Here is a 24,869-nt window from a genome sequence, read left to right on the forward strand (position 1 = left end):
TCTTTATTAACCATATTGCACGACCACACTTTATTTTAGAATGGAGCAAATAGAATATTAAACTTTTTTTGTATTCAACAGTAGAATTTTTGGCATCATTCATTAACTCAATGATCTGATCACCCCAAGATGAAAATTTCCTCTTATTGCCGTATAGGTGTCGTCTCCCGTCCAAGTCACGTCCATCACTCACTTTTCTTCCACTTGAGCCGATTCCAAGCGCGTTGCGCACGCCTTTGGAAGTGCCAAGAGAACGAGTGGATATATTTATCGGGCACTTTCAAACATGCTGTCCAAGAGCCCTTGCCTGTATGTTCTGACTCGGTCCGGGGTGAAACTCAAGCTGCTGACCTTGGCAAGAAGAAGTGCGGTGCTGGCCCATAATAACTATCAGATGTGATTCAGGTTCGAGCTGGAACGGGGGAGGGTTCGTCGTTAGTGGGGGTGGTGTATATAGGAGAAGGAGGAGGAAGAGTGAAGAAGAAGAAGAGGAGGGGGAAGAGATTGTAAATACTCTTGTAATAAAAGGGGGTTTGGTAATGTAAGACGACAGGCTTTATATCGGCAAAGTCGCACGCGTACAGCGAGCAGCCGGTCGGGCATCCTCTGAGGAGACACAATGGGGGTGGAAAGATGGGCTTCGCGCTCGGAAGCCGCCACAAAAGCCACGGATGGGAAAAGGGGAGAGAAGACGGGAGACATAGTGGCTCTTGTGACTGAAGAGAAGACGGGAGGAAGGAGCGAGCGACCTCGGCGTTGGTGGAGGGAGCTTGGAGTGGCGCTTCATGCGAGAGCCCGGAGATTCGCTCACTGACCGAAGAGGACGCGCACTTAATACGGGGGGTGGTGGTGGTGGTGGTGATGGTGGTGGTGTGGAGAGAGGCAGGCCAGGAGGATGAGGAGGGGGGACTGGGGGTGATGGTAGAGAGACAGAGAGAAAGACAAGGAGAGAGAGAGTCGCCGGAGGAGTGGCGGAGGAGGTTCAACGTCAAGGGGGAAATGCATGACCAGTGAGTGAAATATTTTGCAAGTTGCAACTTGCTCGCATGGCTTGGATGGGACGGGTCGGGCAAGTACGCGCGTGCGTGCGTGAGTGAGCGTCCATTTGTGGAAGTGCTCGTGTTGCAGCAGGTTTCTCCGGATATAAGGACAAAACACAAAAGTCTGCATATGATCTTGTACGGTGTGGCGTAATAGTAGTTTTATTTTTCTTATGATAAAACGCATTCACGATTAGAGATGTGAATGCATCAGTCAGGATAAATGGAAGTGATAAATTGATGTACAATTTCCAGAGCTGCTTCACACAAGCACGGAAACAAAAACAACAAAGCGGTATGCAGTAAAATGAAATTAGGACAGCGGATTTTGATACACGCGTCAGCAGTTCACTGACGACTTTGTGATGATAAAAAAAAGAGTAAAATCCTAGATTTCATAATTCTCCCATTTAGACTCCCTAGCATATAAAGTGGAAATATTTATTCCATATCTATTTCTATTATGATGTGTGATTGAAATACTTTCAATGATATTTTTCCCCCAACACAGTTTAGGAGATTCCCGTCGAGCGCATCGCCTTTAGAAGCCACCGCCCCATTAAAGCGGATTAAGTAACGACTTGTATGAACAAGTGCGTTGACTTTCAATAATACAAATTTCTATCTTATTCCATGCGTGGTAACCTTGGCGTTATTACACTTTCATTCAAATCACTGCAAGCCCATCCAAACTAAATGGGCCAACAAGTTTAAGGGACCCCGACCATACAATCCTGACTGGCAGCCACGGTTTAAAAGGTGCGTCATTTTACAGCTCCCCAAATCCAACGCACGTTAACATTGACCTCGCCCTACCCGCTCCTTCTATTTTGCTACAAAATATCCGCATTTCTCTTCCTCCAATCTCCCTCTTCATCCTCACCTGCCACTTTACACTTTCTCCATCACACGTAAACGCGCGTGCACGCAAGGGATTGCTCGCAGCCTACAGACCTCGGACGTATGGAAAGCGCACTGGGCTTTCTCCATATGGAAATTGGAAACGCACTGCTCGTCATAAATCAGACTTTACAATTGTGCGGCGCAGGGAAAGCTGCCGTGCAGGCGCGCGCGCATGTTTGCATGTTGATTTCAATGCATGATCTTGGACTTTGGCAAAAAAATAGCTTCATGCATGCATGTAAATCTAAAACAATGTTTTTAATATCCTCTGTACTATATCTGATATTCATACCATCCCATTAATCACTTCAGCCCTTTTGCTCCGAAGATCTTAGTCGCCCATGTTAAATTCAAGAGTGCACAGTGGCGTTGGTTGTTGTCAAACTATAAGCACATGCGGAGAAGTGTGTGTGCGTGCTTGTGTGCGCGCGCGTGTGTGTGTGTGTGTGTGCGTGCGTGTGTGCGCGCGCGCGCGTGTGTGTGTGCGTGTGTGTGTGTGTGTGTGTCGTCAGGGACGTGAAAAGAGCTGAGAGACAACAGAGCATCAGACCGATGACGGTCACATGGGCGCCTTCCTCTGCACGCACGGCAGCTCCGGGGAAATTGAGTAACTGGGGGCGCATTTCAATATATGGAAATGACCAGGGGGCCCCTGAGATAAATCAGCTCCACATACACCCCCCCACCGTATTCACCCCCTCATGCTCTTCTTTACACCTTCATTTCTCTCTTGCTCTCTCGGGTCGCTGCAGTCTATATGGTTTTGAAATCTATCCCAAAATCTGAGCCATGCTTTAAGAGACTTTAATGGATTTGTTACAACTATAACGTGAATATATGCCCCACTCAAAAATTTGATCATGCAGATAAAGTGATTTATGGTGTTTCCGTTTCGTACACTTGTGCGTGTTAAATGTTTAGGCTACAATAAAACCAAACTTCCGATGATTTCGTGATGCATAGCCTCAACTCCATAAGGGATTTTTTTTAGTTCACAAATGTTCTGCATACGGTTTGGATATTAGCCTCAAGCAATGGGTTAAAGACTTTTTTCTCTCTTTTCCCCCCAGGTGTCGTCTTAATTTCTATGCAGAGCTTCAAATCCCTGTCACATCCAGTCTTGCGCTTTGGCAGTGGAATTTCATGTGCACGCACGCACGCACGCTCGCACACTCTCACACATAGAGACACGCGCGCATCGTCAATTTTCAGCCACCCTAAAAGATTCGCAAAAACGGGGCCAGGCTGGATTTTACAGCGAACTATTATCACGTCGCTGGATGTGCGCACACGTCGCTGCGTCTGCCCGGTGGTATTAGATGAAATCAAGCGGGATTACGCAGCCATAGAACAAATTACCCCCCTCCCTTCCTCCCTCCCCACCCGCACACACACACACACACACACACACGATGCAAGATCGAAGTTCAGGACATTTATACACGTATGCAGTGAATGTTATTTATCATTTTATCTCTTTTTTTGACAGAACTTAAATTCACTTAATCGCAAAACGGACAAAGTGAAAGTGCCGCTCGTTATCTCACACCAGGGCCACACAACATCAGATGGTGCAACCCAACTCTTCCTATCAAGTCCCAGGCTAGCCTCCATCACCACTATCCATCTGCCTCTAATGCACGGGCACGTTTATGGCCGCCGTTAGTTAAGTCGTTGTTAATTTTACACTAACTGGTTGTTATGAAGATGAATGACGAGGCGGGAATGACACGCTTGGGACCTTTGCGTTGCAAGATAGAGCCCGGCAGTGGAGCATATAAGGAGATAGTAAAGTGTATTCTGATGTTAAACACGACTGCGTTTAAATGACCGCATAGGCCTTGGATAAGATGAGGTTAGGCAGTTCCACAATTTAAAGAATTTTGAAGTCTTTTTTTTTTCCAACCAATCCAGCGCAAACGGTGCATTTATTTGAATGTATTATTAATGGTCACATTATTCCTCTATATGCATGTACCTTAACAAATACACTGAGCGGGACTAGTCAGGTGTTGATAAAGCAACGATGGATTGTGCTGTTAAATAAAAGTAGTAGTGGGTTTACTAGATCGGAGGTGGCATTGAACAGGAGCAAACGCGGACTGGAGTTCCCTCTAGTGGCCACTTACCATTAGTGTATGAGAAAAGGGCCTTAACAAGCTCCTGTCCATTCCGAAGCATCAACTCCAAGTCAAGGGCGCCAATAAGTTTCAGTTTAGAATTAAGTCATTAAAATACAAGTTATGGTTGTCCAACACAGTGTTAAAGCCAACACTGTCTATAGAGGGTCATTGTCCTGTTTGTTTTCCACGTTTTTCTACTGCAGCACACCTGATAGGTTCATTATTAAGCGTCTTCAAATCCTTGAATCATTTGAATCGGGTGCGATGCAGCAGGATGATAAATAGGTAGGACAATGACCCCCGAGGACCGGGAGCAGGACATGTTTTGGGGTATACTGTCAATATGTTTTTTTTTTTGCATCCTCAACCAAAATAGCTAGTGTAATTGATGAAAGAGGAATAAGAATAAACTATATACACTACATGAATAAATAATTGTACCGATAAAAACATAGAGACAGCCAGCCAGCCAGACAGACAGACAGATAGACAGACAACACTGACAAAATATACACCCTTAGCCACCTCATATAGTACATATACACATATTTCTGATAGTAAAAAAGTTTTAATTTATTATTATTATTATTATTATTATTATTATTATTATTATTATTATTATTATTATTATTATTATTATTATTATTATTCAGTTTCTAAATCATATGATTGCACAAGGAATTGCAGCGGAAGAAATCCGCAACAGTCCAAAGAACACTGTTTCTACCTTGGAACGGCTGCACGCAGTCGTACCTCAGAGAGCTTAGTGATAAATCATGTATTTTTAATGAATATCAATAGAAGGAGTATCCCCCCCACCCCCTTCCCCAAAAGGCAGGAGCCGGGCTATCTAATTAGATTAAGCGGCGGTGCGGGGGGAACAGCGCGGTAATGACGGCTGTATCACGGCCGCCACTTTCTAATGGGCTCTGAAGCAAACTAGGGGGCCTTTCAAACCATTAACACCGAGGGGGGAAATAACAAATCTAATCTGACATGACACCCTTCTGTTTCAGTCTGCCTCTTAACCAGAAAGCCTCCATTACTGGCAAAGTCCCTGCGTCTAATGCCATCTGACTCCCCGACTTGTGTGTTCATGTAGCGCATCTCTGGAGACCAAGAGGACCTATTATTATCATAATTGACCAATTATAGGTTACACTCTTAATGTTTGTTTACACATGCAAAACCCCCGTAAAACATTAATCGTGCAATAAACAGTGCATTGGATTATTGAGTATTTTTTTAGTATTATTTTTAATTATTTTTAATGGAAAATTTGCACGAGATAATTTAAATTATGGGAATGTCGCATATAAATCAAAGAATATTGATTACAATACACAACCACAATAGGTCTTACAATTAATAAAGGGGCAAACTGAAGTTTGGTGAACTCCAGAAAGTTTGATGCATGAAGATAGATGTTCATCTGCGTAAAATAGCAATTTGGGAAATAAAATTTGGAGTCCAACACCGTTTACACACATCCGCACTAATAATGCATTGGACGTTTATCCAAGTTTTTTTTTTTTTTTTTTTTTTTTTAATGCAAGCCAGCGAAATCATCTTGGACCGCATTGCTCACCTGCAAATTAAGTATTTCTACATTAACCTATCTCTCTGACAGAGACGAAGAATTAAATTGTCGCCATGCACATAATTGTAAATATTTTCGGCTAAAGTCTTGCAGCATTTTTTCAACGTATAAATGAATATAATTCAGGAAATGAATGTATCATATTTTTCATTAACATAAACGAAATATCTAAACCATGCAAGTTTCAAACAGGCTATTGTCAATATATACAGTCACGCACGCCGACTACTCCTAGAACCAATCGGCTATTTCATATATTTAGTCATCATCTGTGATGCATTGCAGCACGCACTATTGCAGTAAACACACCGATCCGAGAAATGTGATAAACAAAAATATTATTGAACAAGCACGAAATTATTCAAACGAAATGTCGATTACGGGATCTTTGTGTTGTGTTGCAGTTGTTTTTAATATATATTAAATACTTAATGTAGACAACGCTGTCCTGTGCCATAATGTTTGATGAATAAACATGATACATTTCTGCTTTAAATAAGTTAATAATCCCAAATGTAAAGCAAAGAAAACTAAAAAATCTATTAAAATATCCCATTTCGAAAGCTTTTTTAAAAGGGAGGGGTCAAGTGCGCAATCTGATTTGTACGCTCAACGTTTTAAAAAGATTTATGTTCTGAATGACCACATTTAACCTATTTGTTGCTCAGTCATATGAAATCCCAAAATTTATTTATAATAAAAAAAATGTTGCCATCACCTTCATCTTTTCCTTCCGAAGGTTTTAGTTTCCATTAAAAAGTGAGGACGAGTATTGTCCCTGTTTTCCAATGCCATTGTCCGATCACGCCACGAGGTGGCAATAAAGAGCTTTGAAGCGACTTCTCAGCGTGCAGCTTTGCAGCATGGAGGTCCAGAGTGGCAGAGGCCGACAGTGAGGCGGCAATCAGTCATCTCCCAAGCCATCAAGCTGCTACACTCAACAAGACTGATGATGACTACGCCATAAAACGGCTGGCGATGATGCTCACGTGGATGGTGAAAATCTGGAACTCTAGCGTCTCGGCAACATTTTAATAATTGCCATTTTACAATTTATGCTGTACGCTTTATGGTTTTAATGGTCTAAAACGCTGCTTGCCAAACTTTTTGCATCAAGTACCACCTAAAAAAATAAAAAAAACTTATTAAAGCTCTCAGAGTCCCAAGACCCACATTAAAATAATGGCATTTTGCCCCGCAAAGTTTGAGATAGTGCAATTATATTATCCATCTACTCGTTCATGTGTGGCCAATACGTTTGCTGATTCATTTATTTTTTTTAATTTTAATATTTTTTTTGTCGCTGCCAAACGTTGCACATTTCCATCCTTTTATCAGAAATATAGCGCAAATGACAAATGTATTTGCTTCCCAAGTAAATGTTTTTGCACCCATAAAATTTTAGGTCATACTGATTCAATTAAAATGACTTGCACGTAAAAATTAATTGAAAAATACCTTAGCTTTCATTTGTGACTATAATTTCATCTATTACAGTTTTTATCGCAATTTTGATGGTTTTCTTGCTATTTATGTCTTGCCTTCGCATGATCAGCACCATGGACAGCTCATCTCTCCTGCCCCTCCCGTTCCGTCGGCAGCATTTACGCCGATTGACCGCACCTCCAGCTCATTTCTACACCTGCTCCTGGCTCGTTAGCCGCCCTATATAAACCCCGCACACCCAGCACTCTGTTTCAATTCCTTCTGTTGTCCTACCTGTTGTCTGACCACGTTGCTAGCCGTTATGCTACCTGGCTGTTACCCCAAGTTGCTATCCTGTATGCTCCTCGTGTTGCTCCCTGTTGTCCAGCTTTCCCCTTTCTCCCAAGTAGATAAAATCCATGCTGCACATGGTCTCCGCCCATGACAAATTATCTTCATTTTACATTGAACCAGTCAAGAAATTATAATTTTTGAAGGGTAATTTTTACAAAAACTGAGACCATGAACATTATGCAGACTGCTGTTTGGAAACTTGGAACGTTGTTCAAATGTGCTGTTTAGCTGTTCAGAGTGCTTCCAAAAATTGAGCCCAGGAAGGTGTGCTTTCTGCCTTCTTATTTATGTTTACTGCTTTGCCTTACTGCTTTTAAATAGTAATACTATTTTAACTTAAGTTGTATTAAAACATGGGAAATACTGTATGACTAAGCGTTTCTTCTTTAAGTGAATCCAGGATCAAGCTGAAAGGACATTGTACTTTTTTTTTTAGGAGTCCACAAGAGTCTTTCTTTGTATTGTAGCACCTTTAGCCACGACACAAGTTCCCGTGACAAGAGTTGCTTCACGGTAATAATGAGGCCTCTTCCTTGGAAAGAGCAGCTTTCTTCTTCTGCACAGTCTTTTATTTGTAAATAATAAAAATGAACTCTTGAATATAAAACATACACGTCAGTAGAGCCACATCTGTTATACAAACAAGAACCGTTGCAGTGAATACTTCTCCGTCTTTCATCTAGCGTCGTCGTTTGGGTTCGGGGAGCCATGGGCTGTAAACAATCAGTATTCCAGGAATAATACTGACAAAGGAAAGGGCAGTCGGCCACGCTGCCAAGTTTTTCAACACAAACATTTTGCAACATAGGTCTGTAAAATCAGATTCTTCGTTGGCTTTAGGAGTCCAGTCCTCACCGAAACAGGAGGAGAGGAGTTCTTCAAAGGAAAAACAAGTCTTTCTAAAATTTTGCTTTAACAACTTAGAGAGTGGGTTGAGAAAGGCCTTTTAGCACGCCCCCTGTGGCTCAGAACCGCTCAGCAGCTTGAGTTCAGCAAAGGGTGCACATTCCTCTCTCAGGAAAAACAAACAAAACAACAGGAATGTTTACGTGTCACTGACATTTCTCTCGTTAATATCGTCTCATTATTTTCTATGTACAAGGTGTGCATGTGTGTATTGGAGACAGGCAGATACACTTTTTCTATATTCATATATATATATATCTATCTTTATAATTTCTCTCAAACTCTTAAAAGTACTTCATATACATGTAACTGTTTTTCACACATTCTCTATTGGTCTGGAGCCCGACAAAGTGACATGACAGTTACATCCTCATCATCACCCACCGGGGTCTCAGCTATGCTCCGTACTACAGAACAGCGCTGTCGTTCAAAGGGCTTGAAAGAAAAATAGAAACAATGACATTTTACCGTGGAGAATTCCTGATATGAATATTTCGACCCAGAGTGGAAGGTGTGGCCCGGGTGGAATCGGCCCGTTATCGGGCCCGGGGGGATGGCTTGGCTTTTCTCGGTTTGTATTCATATTCAGTACAAGCAAACTGTACAAGAACATGCAACATACAAGCTGGCCTAAAATTATGTAAAACTAAGACACGTCCTATCTCTCTTTTTAAAATCTTTTTTTTTTTAAGAATCGACATTCATGTCATTGACATTTTCTATTAAAAAAAAGACAAGGAAGAGATCAAAACCAAAATGACATTAAAGTAAAAAAAAAAAAAAAAAAACCAAACGTGCATGCAGCTGGGCGTCGGACAGGGCATCCCAAGATCATGCTGCTCCCTTTAACAGGTGAAACAGAACGGGGCGCGGGGGTTCCGATTACATTGTTTGGACAACCTGATAGTGGCCTTTGCTCAAAAGCGTTGTTCTAAAACAGTAAAAAAGAAAATACAAAGAGTTTGCACCACACAGTACCGGAACTCTTGACTAAACAAAGACAAAAAAAAAACATTTCAAATCAAATATACAATGCACATAATGAATTTGGCCGCTTTTTCTTTTTGTTCAGACAAAAAGCAAAACTCATTTGTCTCTATCATACCGTCATAGAAGACTCAAGCTTTTCTTGTGCTTGCTTTCATGTCTCACAAGGATCCTTTAACTTAAAAGTTAAGTACACCATGCCAAAGAGCAGCCCCTTGTGCTCAGCTACACTTGTACCGCTACCTTGGTAATGCCAATGGAGCAGCCGTTAATCTGCATGAAAATGTGTCAGTTTGAAATGTGACCAACTCCCTCCATTGTTTACAGCACTCCTGACTCGTGAAGGATTCTAATTGGGTGCACAACAATAAAGTTAGACAAAAGAGATTTTGATAAACAAAGTGAAAAGAAAATCTCCATCTTGGAGGAACAAAGGCAAAGGTTTGCACAAAGAAAAGGCTCAAGTACATTAGATAAAGAAGTAAAGGTGTGAGAAATGATTGTCAGACTCTGACTCAGCTTTGATTGGCTAGATTTTTCCCGCCTGCTCTCTCTGTCACTCTTATTCCCTGTCTCTCCGTCTGGCTTTTTATTGGTAGACTGAGGTCTTCTTTTCCCGCGGTCACCCTCTGCTCCATTGTGGTCCAATAGTTAGGTTCCTCCGTTTTGTCATTTAAGAGTTTTTGAACATTTGACGGTCATCACGGTCACTAGGACCGAACACCCGGGGGTGGTCCTGAGCTGTCCAATGATGTCTGAGACGCCAGTCGCGTGAGTGGAGCTAGAGTGGGATCTACCAACGAGGATGGTGGAAAGAGTTTGTACCATCCAATCACCGTGCTCGATAGGTCCAAATCTTCCAATAAGATCTGTGCTACACCCATAAAACATTTGTGGTCCAATCGTCCATAGTCCCCCCACACTATCACCTAGAAGAGAAAAAAAAAGTGTATAATAAACATTCTTCATGTGATAACGACTCTTTAAATTGAATTTCTAGAAATTCAGAAGGGATTGGGGCACTCGTAAATCAAGGTACCAACATAAATAAACCAAAATAGAACAAGAGGCATGAATCAGTCACTCACAGAGACAACCACAGAACAAAAAGAGGCGAGACAAAACAGAAGGACCGAATTGACAACAGTTTTGAACAGGTTTTTTTGTTCTGTACTGTAGTTAAATTCAACAAATGCTTTTTTTTTTATGAAAATCAAAATATTGGAAAATGACAACATTTGATGTTATGCATGATTTATATTATAATCTTCTGGACTGTGACCTAAAAAAAATTCTGGGCACTCTTAGTATGTGAACGGAATTGTGTACAAAGAGGCGGTATCACACAAGGGCAGTTAAGGAGTTGAGGGTAGTGCTGATGAGACACAAAATTCACAGCAGACAGAGGACAAGGTAACACCCAAAAAACACAAACCACGGTACTTAGTCCAAAAGAAAATCTAGTGCGTGTTGAGAGCGGGGGAAAAAAAGAAGAAATGATTTTCAAAATCTTCACTCCATAAATAAATACAATGATCATCTCGTTTAAATATAGTAAATCCTTTCTATATTTGCACAGAGAATCTATTTTTGATGGTTGAGTCAGTAAAGCAGAGACACACAGACACGCTCAGTGGGGAGATTTACCTGAAGCACCTTGCCCTGGGGACTCTCGTCAAATAGCAGATGCTGCTGGTACAGAGGCTCCAGGGTCTTTCGTGCAATCTTAGTTTTCTTTTTGGCTTTACAACTTCCATTATCCAGTAGGTACACCTTGACATAGGGAGCTGTTGATACAGCAATGACATAAGAGGAATTTAAAAAAGAAAAAGAAATTTTGAGTATGATGAGGGAGGATTAAGAAAAAGTTGGTAACCTGGGAGGGATTTGGAGCCTGGTTTGGGGGTAAGGCCTCGTGCCCTGATCACCTCCACCTCCAACTGTCCTTTCTTATCCATCAAACCAATTTGAACATCACCTGCATGTGTGGGAAATACATGAATAACACATAAGTCTAATCATACCGTATGATCCTTAACATTAAATAAGCCACCTTTATTTTCTGACATGTTTCTAAACGAGCATAGAAAACAAAACAAAAGACTCACCCATTGCAGGTGTTGCCAGTGTTTGCCGGCCAACCAGCTGACCAGGTCCTAGACCACCTAGAAAGTCACTGAACTGGCTGTCAGCACCCAGTCTCATTCCTGAGAAGATAAGACTGATCCATACATACAATAATACAGACATAGAGGCAGGCACACACACACACACACACACACATTAGTTGACAACTTCCGAGATCATGAGGGAGCACCAGACAGTGGTGTACTTACTTTCCCTCAGAGGTGTAGCTGTTCATGCTGCCATCGGTGGATTCTCTACTGGCCTGACGGTTCATGGCTGAGCCTCCTCGTGGGTACTCCACTGCCATGCCCGTCTCCACGCTCCTTTGGATGCTGCTGCCCCCGCCACCCTTGGCCACCTTCTTACCTGCTGGTGCCTCTGCAGCCGAAAAAGAAACATGCGTTTAACTTTCACTAGCGTTGATTTTAAAGCAGGCCTGACAAGCTTGATAACAGGATACATATAACAATGCAGGTCAACAAATCGTCCATGTGACCTGAACAAAAACTGTTTCTACAAATTTTGCACACCTTGTGATTTTAAAATCTATTATTTAGCCACTGTTAGCATTGCACGAGTATTTCGCTCATGTTCAAAATGTGATCCTTTGAAATAAAAGGAAGTAAGCATGCAATCAACATTCTGTGGATCCAAAAATAATTGGTTCAGCCCTTTCTAAAAGCCAACTGTGAAAGTTTGATCCTGACCAGATCATTGATTAGACAATACAAAAGAAATTAAGAAATCCAAACACAATACAACAAACAAATCGCCTTTTTTTATTGGCGTCTTCAAAAACTGAACCACACTTAGAAACTTTTGCAGCATTGAAGACATCTGGGAAGTTAGAAATATTCCATTTGATGTCATGAAAGTTTACTAGTCAAACATCAATAAAAAAAAAACATGGTGATGAAAAAATATTTGAATAAAAACTATTCCCTATATACGTAAATCAATTAATTTAAATAATATTATGATTTAGTTCCTTTCCTCATCATAGGTTGTAGATTTCCAACTTCCCAGTTTCTTGAAATGCTACAATAATGATGATGAAGAGGATGGAGTAAGGAAGCGTGCTGAAGACAGAGGTCAAGAAGGGCGGGGACTAAGCTCTAGTAAACTGCATTTCATCTCTTGCTGCCAATTTCTGTCTATATGTACACTATGTACAATATATTCAGAAAGAAAAGCATCTCACTCTAAGCATGGGTATCTTAGTGGTACGTACATGCTGCTGCTTTGACGCACATCGTATGCGTTCGATTCCCAGCCACTGCTGGTACAAAGCCCGGAAAAAATAAATGGGTGGGTTGTGTAGTATGGTCCCAAACAAATCATGCCACTAACTCTCTGGTGTGACAAGCTGAAAATTATAACGTAATAGTTGCTCAATTTAAAAAAAAAAAAATACAGTATGTCGTCAAATGGTTGAGCTAGCTGCTTGATAATTTTGCTGTGTGCCTCAATGGTGCATGAAGCAAATTGCATTAAGGTGAGTCTTAAATCCATCTTAAAATGTTTTCTTATTTTTGTAACTTCCTCTCCATGCTACACTGTCCTTCTAATTTGTTTACCTTTCTGTCTGTCCACCGCCTTACCAGCCGCTTCTGAAACAACACAACAAAACCCGTGAACAACAACTAAAACCAAAATACTGGAAAGACAGAAAAAACGTATTAGCATGTATGACAGATAGTTTTATACTGTCGAGACAGCAAAAAGTAGAAAACATTCATAAGGAAAGAAAATGAGAAATTGAATGAAATTGAATGTATACTGATTAAATGTATTGTCATTTTTTTTATTTTTGCTAATGTGTGCTCAACCATTTTTTTTCTCAGTCAAAACATGACTGATGATAATTTTTTGGGGAAGTCTCTGACCTGTCTGGCTGAGCTGTGAGGTACTCCGACTGCGCCTCGACGGCAAGATGGCAACAACACGTTGGCTGAGGCTGGAGCGCCGCTTTTTGATCCCACTTCCCAAGCTTCCCAGGGCGGTGTCCGATTGGCTGCCATCTGCGTGCTCCATGCCGTAGATCTCGCCACTCACGCTGGTGCTCTTCATGATGTGGCGGCCCGTCGCACGCATGGCTCGACTGATCATTGATTATTATTTTTATTTTTTTTGTAAAATCACGTCACATCATTGAAATATGAATTCATCCACAGCAGTGAGTATCATAAAATTTTGTACCTGAAGCGTCCTCTGGGTCTCTCTGACTGGATGGACATGTAGCTGGTGCTACTAATCCGAGAGGCACTGCTGGTTCGAGAGATGGCTGATACGTCGCTGACATCACTGTCTGAGGACTTATGGGAAGCATTCTCACTGCTCGTCCTGTGGTCCTTGAAGAGCTGCAAGAAAATGACAGTGTAATGGGCCACATGGCTGACATTCTGGCTGACTATCTGTGAAAGCGGAGTTAAAAGCCACCTCTCGTTTGTTCTTGAGCGCTCGGTCCAGGTCCTGCTGGCTGGAGTTACTGACAGTAGCTGACATCCGGTTCGAATGAACCCTCATTTGGAGTTGACGGACGCGCTCCTCTGCTACCAGGGCTGGGAAAAAAAACAAAAGAAAAGAAAGATTGAATTGAAAGTCCTTTTAATGTTGCCGCACAAGGACAACGCCTGTTCATGTTTACCTTGTTCTACACTGTTGCTCTTGGGGGGAAGCTGGGGGAGCTGCCTCACTTTGCGAGATGAGGATGATGTCATTGAAAGAGGTGTACCACCTTCGTGGTGGCCCCTAATATTCAGTAACAAATAAAAAATGCAACAGACAGAGGAAGAGACAAAAGAACAAACAGAGAAAATACATGAAATCCAAAATAAGATCCATGAAATATTCAGACCATGATAAATCGATAAAATACAGAAAAAATATCACTAGGTTGACAACAGCAACAATTGGGGAAAAGGTGGCAAAAACATATTAGCCGTAGGAGAAGCAAGCTATAGATTCATCAGCAAGTGAAGCAAGATTCTTGACACACACGCGCACACACTCACACAAACATGCACGGTAAATAGGTGATGGAAGTGGGAGAAAGTGGAAATATCGAACTCTGTACTTTGCAAAATCTCACAATACTGCACAGATGAAATCATTTAAAACATTCTATAGAGAAACACATCATTAGTGACAGCCGTCGACAAACCTGGCCACACTAATAAACACAAACACAGGACAGGAGATACTTTGGAGAAGGTTTAGGAGTTGACAGGTTATATGGAATGCAACATAGAATTAAACAGAGACAGCTTGTATCTAACTCAGGGTTAATTGAAATTGAAAGACGATTTGCTGGAGGAATCCCCTATCCAAGACTGCGCCTAATGAGCAAAGTTTTACACACATACAGTGCAAAAGTGCACAAGCAGACAAAAAAATTGGGTAAAAAAAAAAATAGAACTACGATGTCACATGTTATGAATAATGTGAAAACAGAAGCGTACTGGAATGAAGCATTGGCACATCAAGCATACAAACACTGAGCGATAAATGGATAAGATAGAGGAGCGCAAACTTGTTGTTCCATAACTTTTGGAGAGGACTGTATAATGGCATTTAGTCAAAATATGTATGCATGTGTGTCAAATAAAATACAGTGTACCTCACTGAGGAGAATTTCAGGGACCACAGAGCAAAAAAATAATGTGGATGACACATAGACACATCCAAACTTGATGCCATTGACAATTCTAAGCCATCTTGGAGGAGAAGAAGTTGAGCACATAGAAGCTGCAAGTGCAATTCCCAGAACACCAACACTTTATATCAATGCAAAAAGCAAACACAACTGCGCAGGATTTCACACCAAAAGCAGTCCGAGCTACCGCAAGTTAAAAAAGAGCACAAAGTGAAGCTTATTAAGGGAAGGAGACAATACGAAAACCAAGACAAAACAATGTCAACACTATCCACAACCAGGAACACAAACCATTGCAAATCTTTGTGAAGAGACTTCAAAAGTGCACAAAGGCAAAAACCTTTACACAATGTGAGTGACAAACGGTGTAGAATTTGTTTTTCAGACAAGTTCTACATTGTATGCCACAGCCACTGCGTCAAAGTCGTGACCACAGAGTACCGGGGATTTAGGATAAGAGAGCTGGCCAGCAAAAAACAAATAGTGATTTTATCTTGTATTTGTTCAAATAAATTTACAGTAGCTTCTGCTGTTATGATAAGCGGAAAAGCAAAAGAAATACAACTTCACGCTGAAGAGGATTTTCTGGCGTAAAGATTGATATATTGAAGATTAAGGCAAATAATTTAATCCAAAAATGGAAATTCACGTATAGCTGTGCTTTATTTCATACAAGATAAAAATCACTTTCTACTTATATTTTTCATCAAAAATATTCATCCAAAAATATTTTTAAAAAATGGAATCAAATTTTACAGAGGCTCAGTGTAAAACACCCACACAGGTGCTACCGCATACTGCCTGCACCCCTCCTAAAAAAACATGTGAACACAACTGAAGAGAAATTAATTGATGTGTATGAGAGCTTTTCTCAAGTTAGAAAATAAATGTTTGATGGTGGTACTCAGTGGTGTCACAAGTCAAGCTCAAGAGAGTTGCGAGAGATGTCACGGGTCCACAAAAGGGTACCTGTCATCTTCAGGGGAAGCATGTTGGATAAAAATCCGGGGACTCGGGGGACGTCTCCGGGGCAACGAATGGGACAATGATTTTCTAAGTGTGCACAGGGAAAAAAAATAACTTCACTGAAAAAAAAAATGGACTCCAGTATACACATATATCTTCAGGTCCAACAAATATGATTTTACCACACCGTCAGTAGTTAAAAATAAATATAATAGAAGTCTTGTTTGATGCTCACAATGGAAAAAAGATGCTTATCACTGAAGATAAAACTTTGACAAATCTTCATTATTTAGATATAATACCCAAATTAAACTGATGCATCTCCTAAAACCAGTTACTGTTGCTTATATTTAATACAAAGTATGCATATGTCATATGTAATATACACACTTTTGTTATATATCTTATATATGTGCGCAGATCGCCTTTATCAATTCAATTGTACATTAACAATAGATAAAATGCAGCAGCATGCTTTTATTTTCTACCACTTGAGGGCAGCAGAGGCAAGCACATGTTCTTTGCTGCAGCTTAAGTCGTACATTAGTGTCTTGCAACAACCTCCTCATTGTTGTTTTTCTTAATTGCAATTTATTTATTCATCTATTTATTTATGTATTCATCATTCCATTCCATTTTTAGTAATATTAATATTTTACAGATTATCCTAAAACACCACCAGTAAACAAATTCAAGACTGCAGCAGCACTACCACGGGAGACATGACAAAAACAAGAAACACATTCAAGGCTCACGCTATGGATACCAGTCACAAACAACTACAATTGTTTAAGATAGCAGTACACTTTAGATAGTGACATAGCGCAGTCTCAGCAGACAAAGCAGATCGATAATGGAATGTATCTGACATAGATTACTGCAGGTCATCCTCTGGATTAAGAGCTTGTAGGATAGAGAATTAGGTGTGTATGTGTGTGAGTGGTGAAGTGAATCACATCACAAGAAGAATTAACTTGAGATATACAATAAGAAATGCATTTGTCTTTCACCACTATTAACTTAAAGGATCAATGCCTGAAATTTGAAGGAAATCTGTTATTTTGACAACAGGTGAAGACAAAGGGAAATCAGGCAACATTGAGTGCCTTGGTGTGTTGTGAGAGTGAAGCATCATTTTAGAAAAGTGGGGAAGAGTGCAAGAGAGCAATACCAAAGGGAAATGGGGGACTACAGCATCACTATAGGAGGGTGGTGGATACAAAGCATGGTACCTTTCCAACTCAGGTGAGGGGACATGATTATCTGGAGTCAGACAGTTGGTGCTAGCACTCCTAACCCTGTCCAGAGAAGGCTGAAGATCACTAGAGGCATCACAGCATAACATGCCATCCAATGGAGGAGGAGGAGGATGGAAAGGAGAGACACGGCAAGAGGTCAACCACAAAGAGAAAAACAATGGACAAACACAAAACTTACTTCAAAAGAAAGTTTGGCTGGATTCACAAAATCATAAGTCTGAGAACTAAGCCATGCCTGCCTGCAGGGCACAATGATGTGACTGGATGTATCTAAAAAGTGTAGTTACCCAACTCATTGTGTGATGAAGGTGTGTGTTGTCAGGACGGAGTGTCTAGAACAGAGCTTAGCTTAGCTTTTGACATGCAGGCACGGTACACTGCTACTGATCATAGAAGATTTCCAAAAACAGCATGCATTGCAAGCAAAGTTAGAACAGATTGAATCTAATCGAATAGCGAAAAGAAGTGAGACTCTCTCATTCCAAATAAATTCCTTTAAATGTTTTTTATCAACCATAGTGGCAACAGATATTTGGTATTACGACCGCAATGGTAGCAAAATAAAAGTTGGCCATATGCTTCAAACAAAGGAATGAAATCAAAAGGACTACTTTTAACAACATTGTGTCGTCATTGCAAATATGGCCAGACCTGTTGGCATCTGGTAAATAAAAAAAATTGTCTCAGTACTTGTCTTTTTCTCTGTACTGTCTATTCATTTATTGTCTTCTCAAACAGATGCCTAACCGACGTGACGCTTAGATAATGTTTGACAAGCTATCCGTGAACTAAATGTGAACTTATTAACATAGCTTACCATTCTTTGTGGGTTTGAGAGTGAAGTCAAAGTTAGGGTCGAGTCAAGTCCCAAGTTCTTAAAGTCTACAACTCTGCTATGAACGAGTTTGTGCATCAGTGTTTGTTCGTTAGTTTGTTTGAAGCATATCAAACCCGTATGTACATACTTACCTCATCACGTTATAATATTTTCAAATAAAAGTGGCATCTTGTGTGGGAGTGTTTTCATGTGCCTAGTTGAGCTCCTGAATTACGATAAGCATGCATGCCAGTGACAGAAGCAGCAAAATAGACAAGATCGTAGGAAAAGGGAAGAAAAAGAAATTATTGTGTGTGGATGTTTGGACAACAGAAAGAAGAGCTCTATGGGGCAAATGAAGAGGAAAGTTTACTTGTGGTTTTATGTAGTTGAGTATGTTGTGGTTTAAAGGCACGGGTGATAATGCAATGATTTTTTTTTTTTCTATTCCTAAAATCTTTGGTATGCCTGCCCAAAGTGTAAAAGTTCTGAAGAACGATTAACATTGTGAATAATAATTGTGTTAATTCTTAATGTTTGTGTCAGTAGAAAAGAGAAAGACGAAAACTTTAAAAAATTGTAAACAGAAAAAATGAGTCAAACACAAAATCCATCACTCTTACTGTAGGTAATAAGCATCGTCCTGTAGCGTCCTCTTGTGGATTACATGCAGTATGCAAGTGATTTACATGGATGCGATCCACTACTTTGCTTTTCTTCCTCTCAAAATCCTAGCGATAAACATTAATAAACATGACTGCTTTACTATTAACTTACTTTCCTGACAGCTGTTTTATCTGCTACCAATGTTTGACATGTAATATCGTCATAATTCCTTACTGTTGTTCTTTTTGTTGTTGTTTGCGATTAATATTGGATTGGAAATGATCACGATTGTCTTGTCAGTTTGCCAACATACAGTATAACCAAAAGGCACTTTCATGGAAATGCTATGCAAGTACAAGTTCTGAGGCCGAAATTCACACCCAGAAACACACAATATGGAATATGACATGATTGACCAAGTTACCTTAAGTGGATGCACTCAGCACTTTTGCCTCGCATTGATTGGTGGATCATGATGACCTCACTGTGGTAACCATGGGGATGGATGACACATGAGGAAATCAACAACAATTCCCCAAAACAGGAGAGCAAAGGGAGAAGAGAGTGAATTGGAACACGAGGACGCTTTGCACAAACAAAAACGCAGACATGAACACATGTTCCGAAGCCAAAACACACAATTAAAATGTAGTTTTACAAACAACTAATCAGTTGGCTATAGCACCAACAACCCCATCCAAGGTCAACAGTGCAAAACATAAAATGCATACAGTAAAATAAAAATCAAGCTTGACTCATACAATGGGATTTCAACATCCATGACATTCACACACATTCAAATGTTTTGCCACTTTCCAGCTTTGCCTACGATGAAGCTGTCAGTATTGCTCAAAAGTCAAATAAGTCAATAAGTGAACATCCTAGGACAGGACAGATGCAAATGCAATTAAAATACCTGTCATCGAGGTATTCCTGATCCGTGTGGTGACCTCGAGAGGAGTCGTAGTAGCGGCTCGGAGACCGAGAACGCCTGGGGTGCGAAAGCTCATCGTCCAGACTCCTGAAAAATGAAGACAATAAATATATAACTAAAGATAGATATGACTTAAGTCACTGTGGTGGTCAAGCAATGTGGCAGACAATTCTTGGCTGGGCTCATTTGGCTTAGAATTTAAAAGCAGAGCTGGCAGCACAATGAGTTCCGGGCTAGTTGGAGTTGCCATTTCATTAGAAGATGGCCTCACTTTGTTGCTTTCCAACATTGCTCCTCTCTCACCCACCATTGCCTTTCCTATATACTAAACTAAATGGTAGCACCTGATGGAAACGTGGCTGTACATCACATTTTTTCGGGACATACTCTAGAAAAAAAAAACACTTTGTGCAAATGCAATTAATTAGAACAACCCTAAAAATCATCTTGGTAATGATCGGTGTATTGAGAAGCCACAGCCTCTTTCAGTGCAATATGTCATTTTCAAATCATAACTTCTCACCTCTGCGCAGGGACATTGGCCGGTCGGGATCGTATACATCCCTTCTCCTCGCGGTGGGGGGATACTGAGCGGGAACGTATATGATGTGAGGGCGTCCTCTGGCACTCAGGCACCTCCAGGGTGGACGTGGGCTCCCGTTGTCGCTCCCTGCCACGTCCCTCTGCTGTCAGGGGCCAGTGAAGGTGCATGGAGATCATTTTAAGGTTAACAGGTCTAATCTTTCTACCTCAAAAATCATATTTATCTTTTGATGTCAAATCTGAATGTGTTTAACCTATAGCAAAACTAAAGAAATCCACCACTATATGTACTCCGATATTTTTGGGAGGATATGCAAATATAGCAGTAAAAAGCGACCTTGAGATAGAAAATTGTGCTGTGTTTTAAAAAAAAAAATAAAAAAATCATTTTTTGTTGTTGCAGCAGAACATGGTCTAAAGATAAAAATAGCAATATAGAGAGTGATCAGCCTTGAAAGCATATGTGCATCCTTGCTGGGCTTTGTTTTGATCCCAAGGTCCCTGGCTTCATTTCCAACAGTGCAATACCTCAAAGCTTGCAATGGCCCACTAGTTTCTCTTTGAGTGGGCCTACCATTTTTCCTTCCCATTTATACCTAACCAGCCAAACCAGATGGTTTGTTTTACAAAGCAGTTTCTCTCAAGCCCATCTGGGATAGAGTTGATCTAAGGTGTTTGGAAAGAGGAGGAACTTTTCAGAAAAAGTCGCAAACCCCTCAACCATGTTCACCTTATAGCTTATGTTCAATATGAATTTCCTTTAACATTACAGTTCATTAATAAGCGCACAAATGCATAACACAAAACACTACACAGAAACAAATGTGGGAAACGTTGCATAGTACAAAAACAATCCCCACCCACCTTTAGAAACTACTGCTGTACCCTCAAACTCAGGCTCTGTTACACGCTGCGAACCTACATACACACCAACACACACAAACACACGCATGCACACATTCCAGATGCAGATACACGTGAAGTATTAGGGGAGGGAAGTAAAAGCAGACATTACCATTGACGTACAGTACATGTTATACAAAGGCTATGTATGATTTGTTTTGGAAACTAAAGATTGCCTCTTTCTCAATGCACGCAAACACACACGACATGACACAGCTTCAAAACAAACAGTTAAGTCAAAACAGAGACATGCAATACTTACGCTGCAGCTTCCTGCCAGGGTTGTCGGCGTGTATGTGTCGACGAGGCAGATACGGGGAGGGGCGGGGGAGCGGTATGGATGAGACATCGTGCGTTTGGAGGGGATACCAGTGTGGCTTGTCATCCAGCAGAGCTGTCTCCAGCTCAATCAGAATCTGTCAAGTCAAAGTTTTCCCGTTACAATAACTGATGCAATAAAATAGTCACTTTGAATCTGTTAAATACTAACTGCTATGTAATTCTTGTGTTTGCTTAAAAAAACAATACAATAATATAGAACTGTGTGTGTGTGTCTGTGTGTGTGTGTGTATTACTTCTCCCATAAAGATGCTGTCCTCCTCTGGTGACCTAGGCTGGTCCCATACGGTCAGCTCCAGCATATGGTTGCGGAAATCCCTACGATGGATGTGAGTGTAGAGGAATGTTTGGTTCCACTTGGGTTCGCAGGTCTTCTTCACTGCTTTTGTCCTGCGTTTACTTTTGTCACTATTTTAAACACATCCAAACACAAATGTAAGGATTTTTGTGTGTGTGTGTGTTTGTGTAACAAAGGCCATTGTTGATTCAATTCACAAATAGGACAGTGTGGGCTAGTTTTAAAAAATCAAAAATAATTTAAAAAAGATCACTGTGGCTACTTTTGAAATTTTTTGAAACGAGAACATATGCCAGCTGTACCTGCGATCAGGAAGAAAGTACATTTTGACGTATGGACTTCTGGGTCGTCCATCAGGCCGGAGAGGGAGCTCTACCGCCTGAAGCACATTGACTATTAACTGGTGACCTGCTTTGTCGTACCACAGCTTCACCTGCAGGCCAAAAACATACAAAGACATTTGGTCCAGAGATTTTACAATGTGACCCAGTTAACAGCCACTCACAGAAAGTTTTCCTGGCATTAGCTGTGGAGCGTCTAGAATCATTCTGGGACTGGTGGGAGATAAAAGATTTTTTGATGGTCGCTCCATCTTCTGGGACTCAAATGAACTCGAACCTGCTATGAAGCAAAAAGAAACAGAAAATGAAAATCTCAAGGTTGGAAGGTCTCCACCTTCCCTTGGAAGGTGGAGCCTGTGTTAATGGGTGGAAGATGGAGTTTTTCTAAATAAAGACACCTACTAGATTCTAATGGAGGATGGGATGTGTCTGGGATTCTTGGGATATCACTGAAAAGACAAGAAAACGTGTGAGCCGTTTGCATGTTTACAACTTGCTGGATTGAATGCAGTAAAGTTAGTAGGTTTGTGGATGCACAGGCTTGCATGCTTGATTCAGAAATCCATACGTATTCAAACTAGTTAGATACAGCAGATGTTCAAGCTAAACTATCACATGGTTAGAAAATATGGCAACGCAAATGATCATGGAATGGGAACATTTCTTAAATAAATAAATAAATAAAGTGTGTAGACGTTGAGTACCATATGTTCCAGTCATCTCTAAATTATGCAGCTGCATCAAGTTAATTCTACAAACACTAACAATTTTTACACCAGTTTTATAATAATATAATTCTATGCACAACTACTATTGTAATGATAATAATAATAATAATAATGAAGACAAAACACACGTATAGATAAAATAAATAAAGCAAGCGTCATCAAATAAACTCAAATCATGCTTTATAAATTCCAGCAGCCCAAATTCAAAACAGCAGAGGTTAGCAAAGTTTGAAGCATTATAAAGCATCAAATGATTTCTTCGATAATGTTTCCTAATGTGATTTGTGGAAAACTATTCTACCGTCATAGACATCTTTCATTTTGCATCTCTTTTATTTATAAAATATAAAATAATAAACAATTGCAGTGATTTTCAAAGAGACAAATTTGCGCATATGCTCATTTAACGGAAAGATTGACTCTTTTTGGGATGCAAAATGTCACCAGCAGTATGATACTATTCCTCCATAAGCATGAGGGATAAAAAGGTCCTAATAAAATGGTAAGATTACTTACTGATATTTTCTATACACCCTTTGTGATTGTTTGGAGAGAAATTAATACATTCAACTTATGTTCCAAAACAAAGCAAATAATTAAGTCAACGTTATTGAAAAGAAAAAAAAAAAAACCAGTATCAATACTGTTAAAAATAACTTTTCAAAAAGATGATACAATAAAGAATAAATAGTACATAAGTGATGTTGAAATCAATGTCCGCTATTAGTTAACTTATTTTCTTATGAACTTAACTTTTTTTTTAACTTAGTTTAAATCAACAAAACATATGAAATGGGTATGTTTCGTTTTCCAAAATTGAAACAGCCCACAAACAGATATCTGCACAATCCGATGAGAAGAGAAATTCTATAAAATTATGTCAGAATTTTGTCTGTGTGTGTACATATTCTATCACATGAGATCTTTTCAAAAATGACATTGGTTTATAAGCATATACATAACTTACCCAATAGGCCGGGATACAACTAGCTCGACTTGGGGCTCTGCTTGCGATTCCAGGATGATGTTGTAAACTTCCTTCATGGTGGCTCCTGGTAACAGTTTCCCATTCCACTGCAAAACTTCATCCCCTGAAATTAGACATTGCATAATAGTTTTTACGTGATTAGTAATACAGAATTAGTACTGGATTGTTAGTCCAATTTAGTATATAGTGTGGCCTGATTTTCTACATTTCACAGGTTCTGGATAAATATGCACTGAATATTATGAAGAAACTTTTTTTATTTTGCTCAAATTACCTGCTCTTAGATGTCCAACCACATCAGCCAGGCTGCCCTTTTTGACCTTGGTGATGAAGGCACCTAATCTCCCTGACTCTGTTATTCTACCTCCCACCACCTATAAAGAGAAGGGGAAGGTGAAATATTTGCAATCCATTTGTAGAGGCTAATGAAGCCATATCTTTTATCATGAATGCGTGAATCCAGTTTATTTTATTGGCACCCTGACCTTTAATCCCAGCAGAGCCCCGGCTTCTTTAGGCATGGTTGTGCTCCTCTTGCTAAGGGTGATTCTGCCAATCAGATGGTCACCCTCCTTGGATGGTTGCCAGGTTACAGGATGCTGCAGCAAAAAAAACGAGAACTGCAAAGACTTAGAACTGTGACAAGCTACTATTTTAATTACCGTAATTTCCGGACTATAAATCGCGTTTTTTTTTCATAGTTTGGGTGGGGGGGCGACTTATACTCCGGAGTGACTTATATATGGGTTTTTTTTTCACTTTTGGGGGCATTTTATGGCTGGTGAGACTTATACTCCGGAGCGACTTATAGTCCGGAAAATACGGTATTGTTTTTAGGCAGATCACTTTTTATAGTTATGGCTGTTTTTCTACTTACATGCCACACAGTGGGGTCATGAGGGTAGCATTCCCAGTCACCTGCAAGTGGAAGATGATGGAACATGAGAAAGAGAAAGAGAGACAAACCTTATTAAAGTATTTTTAAAAAAAAACTTAAAAGTTATAGTCTTGGAGAATATTATTTTCC

The 24,869-nt window shown here is 40.3% G+C and overlaps 1 protein-coding gene and 1 long non-coding RNA gene across 13 annotated transcripts in view; one reads left to right on the forward strand and one right to left on the reverse strand.

Moving 5' to 3' along the window:
* The first annotated feature begins 474 nt into the window (after positions 1 to 474).
* On the forward strand, positions 475 to 7,813 carry LOC125978473 (uncharacterized). The gene is made up of 2 exons (XR_007485040.2): positions 475 to 1,010; positions 3,014 to 7,813. It is a non-coding gene; the product is annotated as an uncharacterized lncRNA (long non-coding RNA).
* Positions 7,814 to 7,978: 165 nt separating this feature from the next.
* rims1a (regulating synaptic membrane exocytosis 1a) overlaps positions 7,979 to 24,869 on the reverse strand; it is a 33,114-nt gene continuing 16,223 nt past the window's right edge. For 3 of the 12 annotated variants that reach the window (XM_049735829.2, XM_049735828.2, XM_049735826.2), the window contains 24 exons: positions 24,720 to 24,760; positions 24,328 to 24,462; positions 24,117 to 24,216; positions 23,822 to 23,945; positions 22,529 to 22,575; positions 22,291 to 22,403; positions 22,088 to 22,218; positions 21,724 to 21,895; positions 21,411 to 21,564; positions 21,110 to 21,163; positions 20,226 to 20,388; positions 19,685 to 19,789; positions 19,193 to 19,252; positions 17,319 to 17,408; positions 16,090 to 16,173; positions 14,113 to 14,216; positions 13,905 to 14,026; positions 13,665 to 13,825; positions 13,352 to 13,566; positions 11,675 to 11,843; positions 11,447 to 11,559; positions 11,215 to 11,316; positions 10,986 to 11,125; positions 7,979 to 10,267 (listed from right to left, as the gene is read on the reverse strand). In XM_049735829.2, the coding sequence (XP_049591786.1) occupies positions 10,049 to 10,267; positions 10,986 to 11,125; positions 11,215 to 11,316; positions 11,447 to 11,559; positions 11,675 to 11,843; positions 13,352 to 13,566; positions 13,665 to 13,825; positions 13,905 to 14,026; positions 14,113 to 14,216; positions 16,090 to 16,173; positions 17,319 to 17,408; positions 19,193 to 19,252; positions 19,685 to 19,789; positions 20,226 to 20,388; positions 21,110 to 21,163; positions 21,411 to 21,564; positions 21,724 to 21,895; positions 22,088 to 22,218; positions 22,291 to 22,403; positions 22,529 to 22,575; positions 23,822 to 23,945; positions 24,117 to 24,216; positions 24,328 to 24,462; positions 24,720 to 24,760 (2,918 nt within the window). In that variant the 3' untranslated portion in view covers positions 7,979 to 10,048. Of the gene's footprint in view, positions 10,268 to 10,985; positions 11,126 to 11,214; positions 11,317 to 11,446; positions 11,560 to 11,674; positions 11,844 to 13,042; positions 13,076 to 13,351; positions 13,567 to 13,664; positions 13,826 to 13,904; positions 14,027 to 14,112; positions 14,217 to 16,089; positions 16,174 to 17,318; positions 17,409 to 19,192; positions 19,253 to 19,684; positions 19,790 to 20,225; positions 20,389 to 21,109; positions 21,164 to 21,410; positions 21,565 to 21,723; positions 21,896 to 22,087; positions 22,219 to 22,290; positions 22,407 to 22,528; positions 22,576 to 23,370; positions 23,389 to 23,821; positions 23,946 to 24,116; positions 24,217 to 24,327; positions 24,463 to 24,719; positions 24,761 to 24,869 lie in introns of all 12 variants that reach the window. The other 9 variants (XM_049735824.2, XM_049735821.2, XM_068652467.1 and 6 more) reach the window with 7 other exon arrangements.

Source organism: Syngnathus scovelli, chromosome 12 (assembly GCF_024217435.2).
Source record: "Syngnathus scovelli strain Florida chromosome 12, RoL_Ssco_1.2, whole genome shotgun sequence".
Taxonomy (NCBI): domain Eukaryota; kingdom Metazoa; phylum Chordata; class Actinopteri; order Syngnathiformes; family Syngnathidae; genus Syngnathus; species Syngnathus scovelli.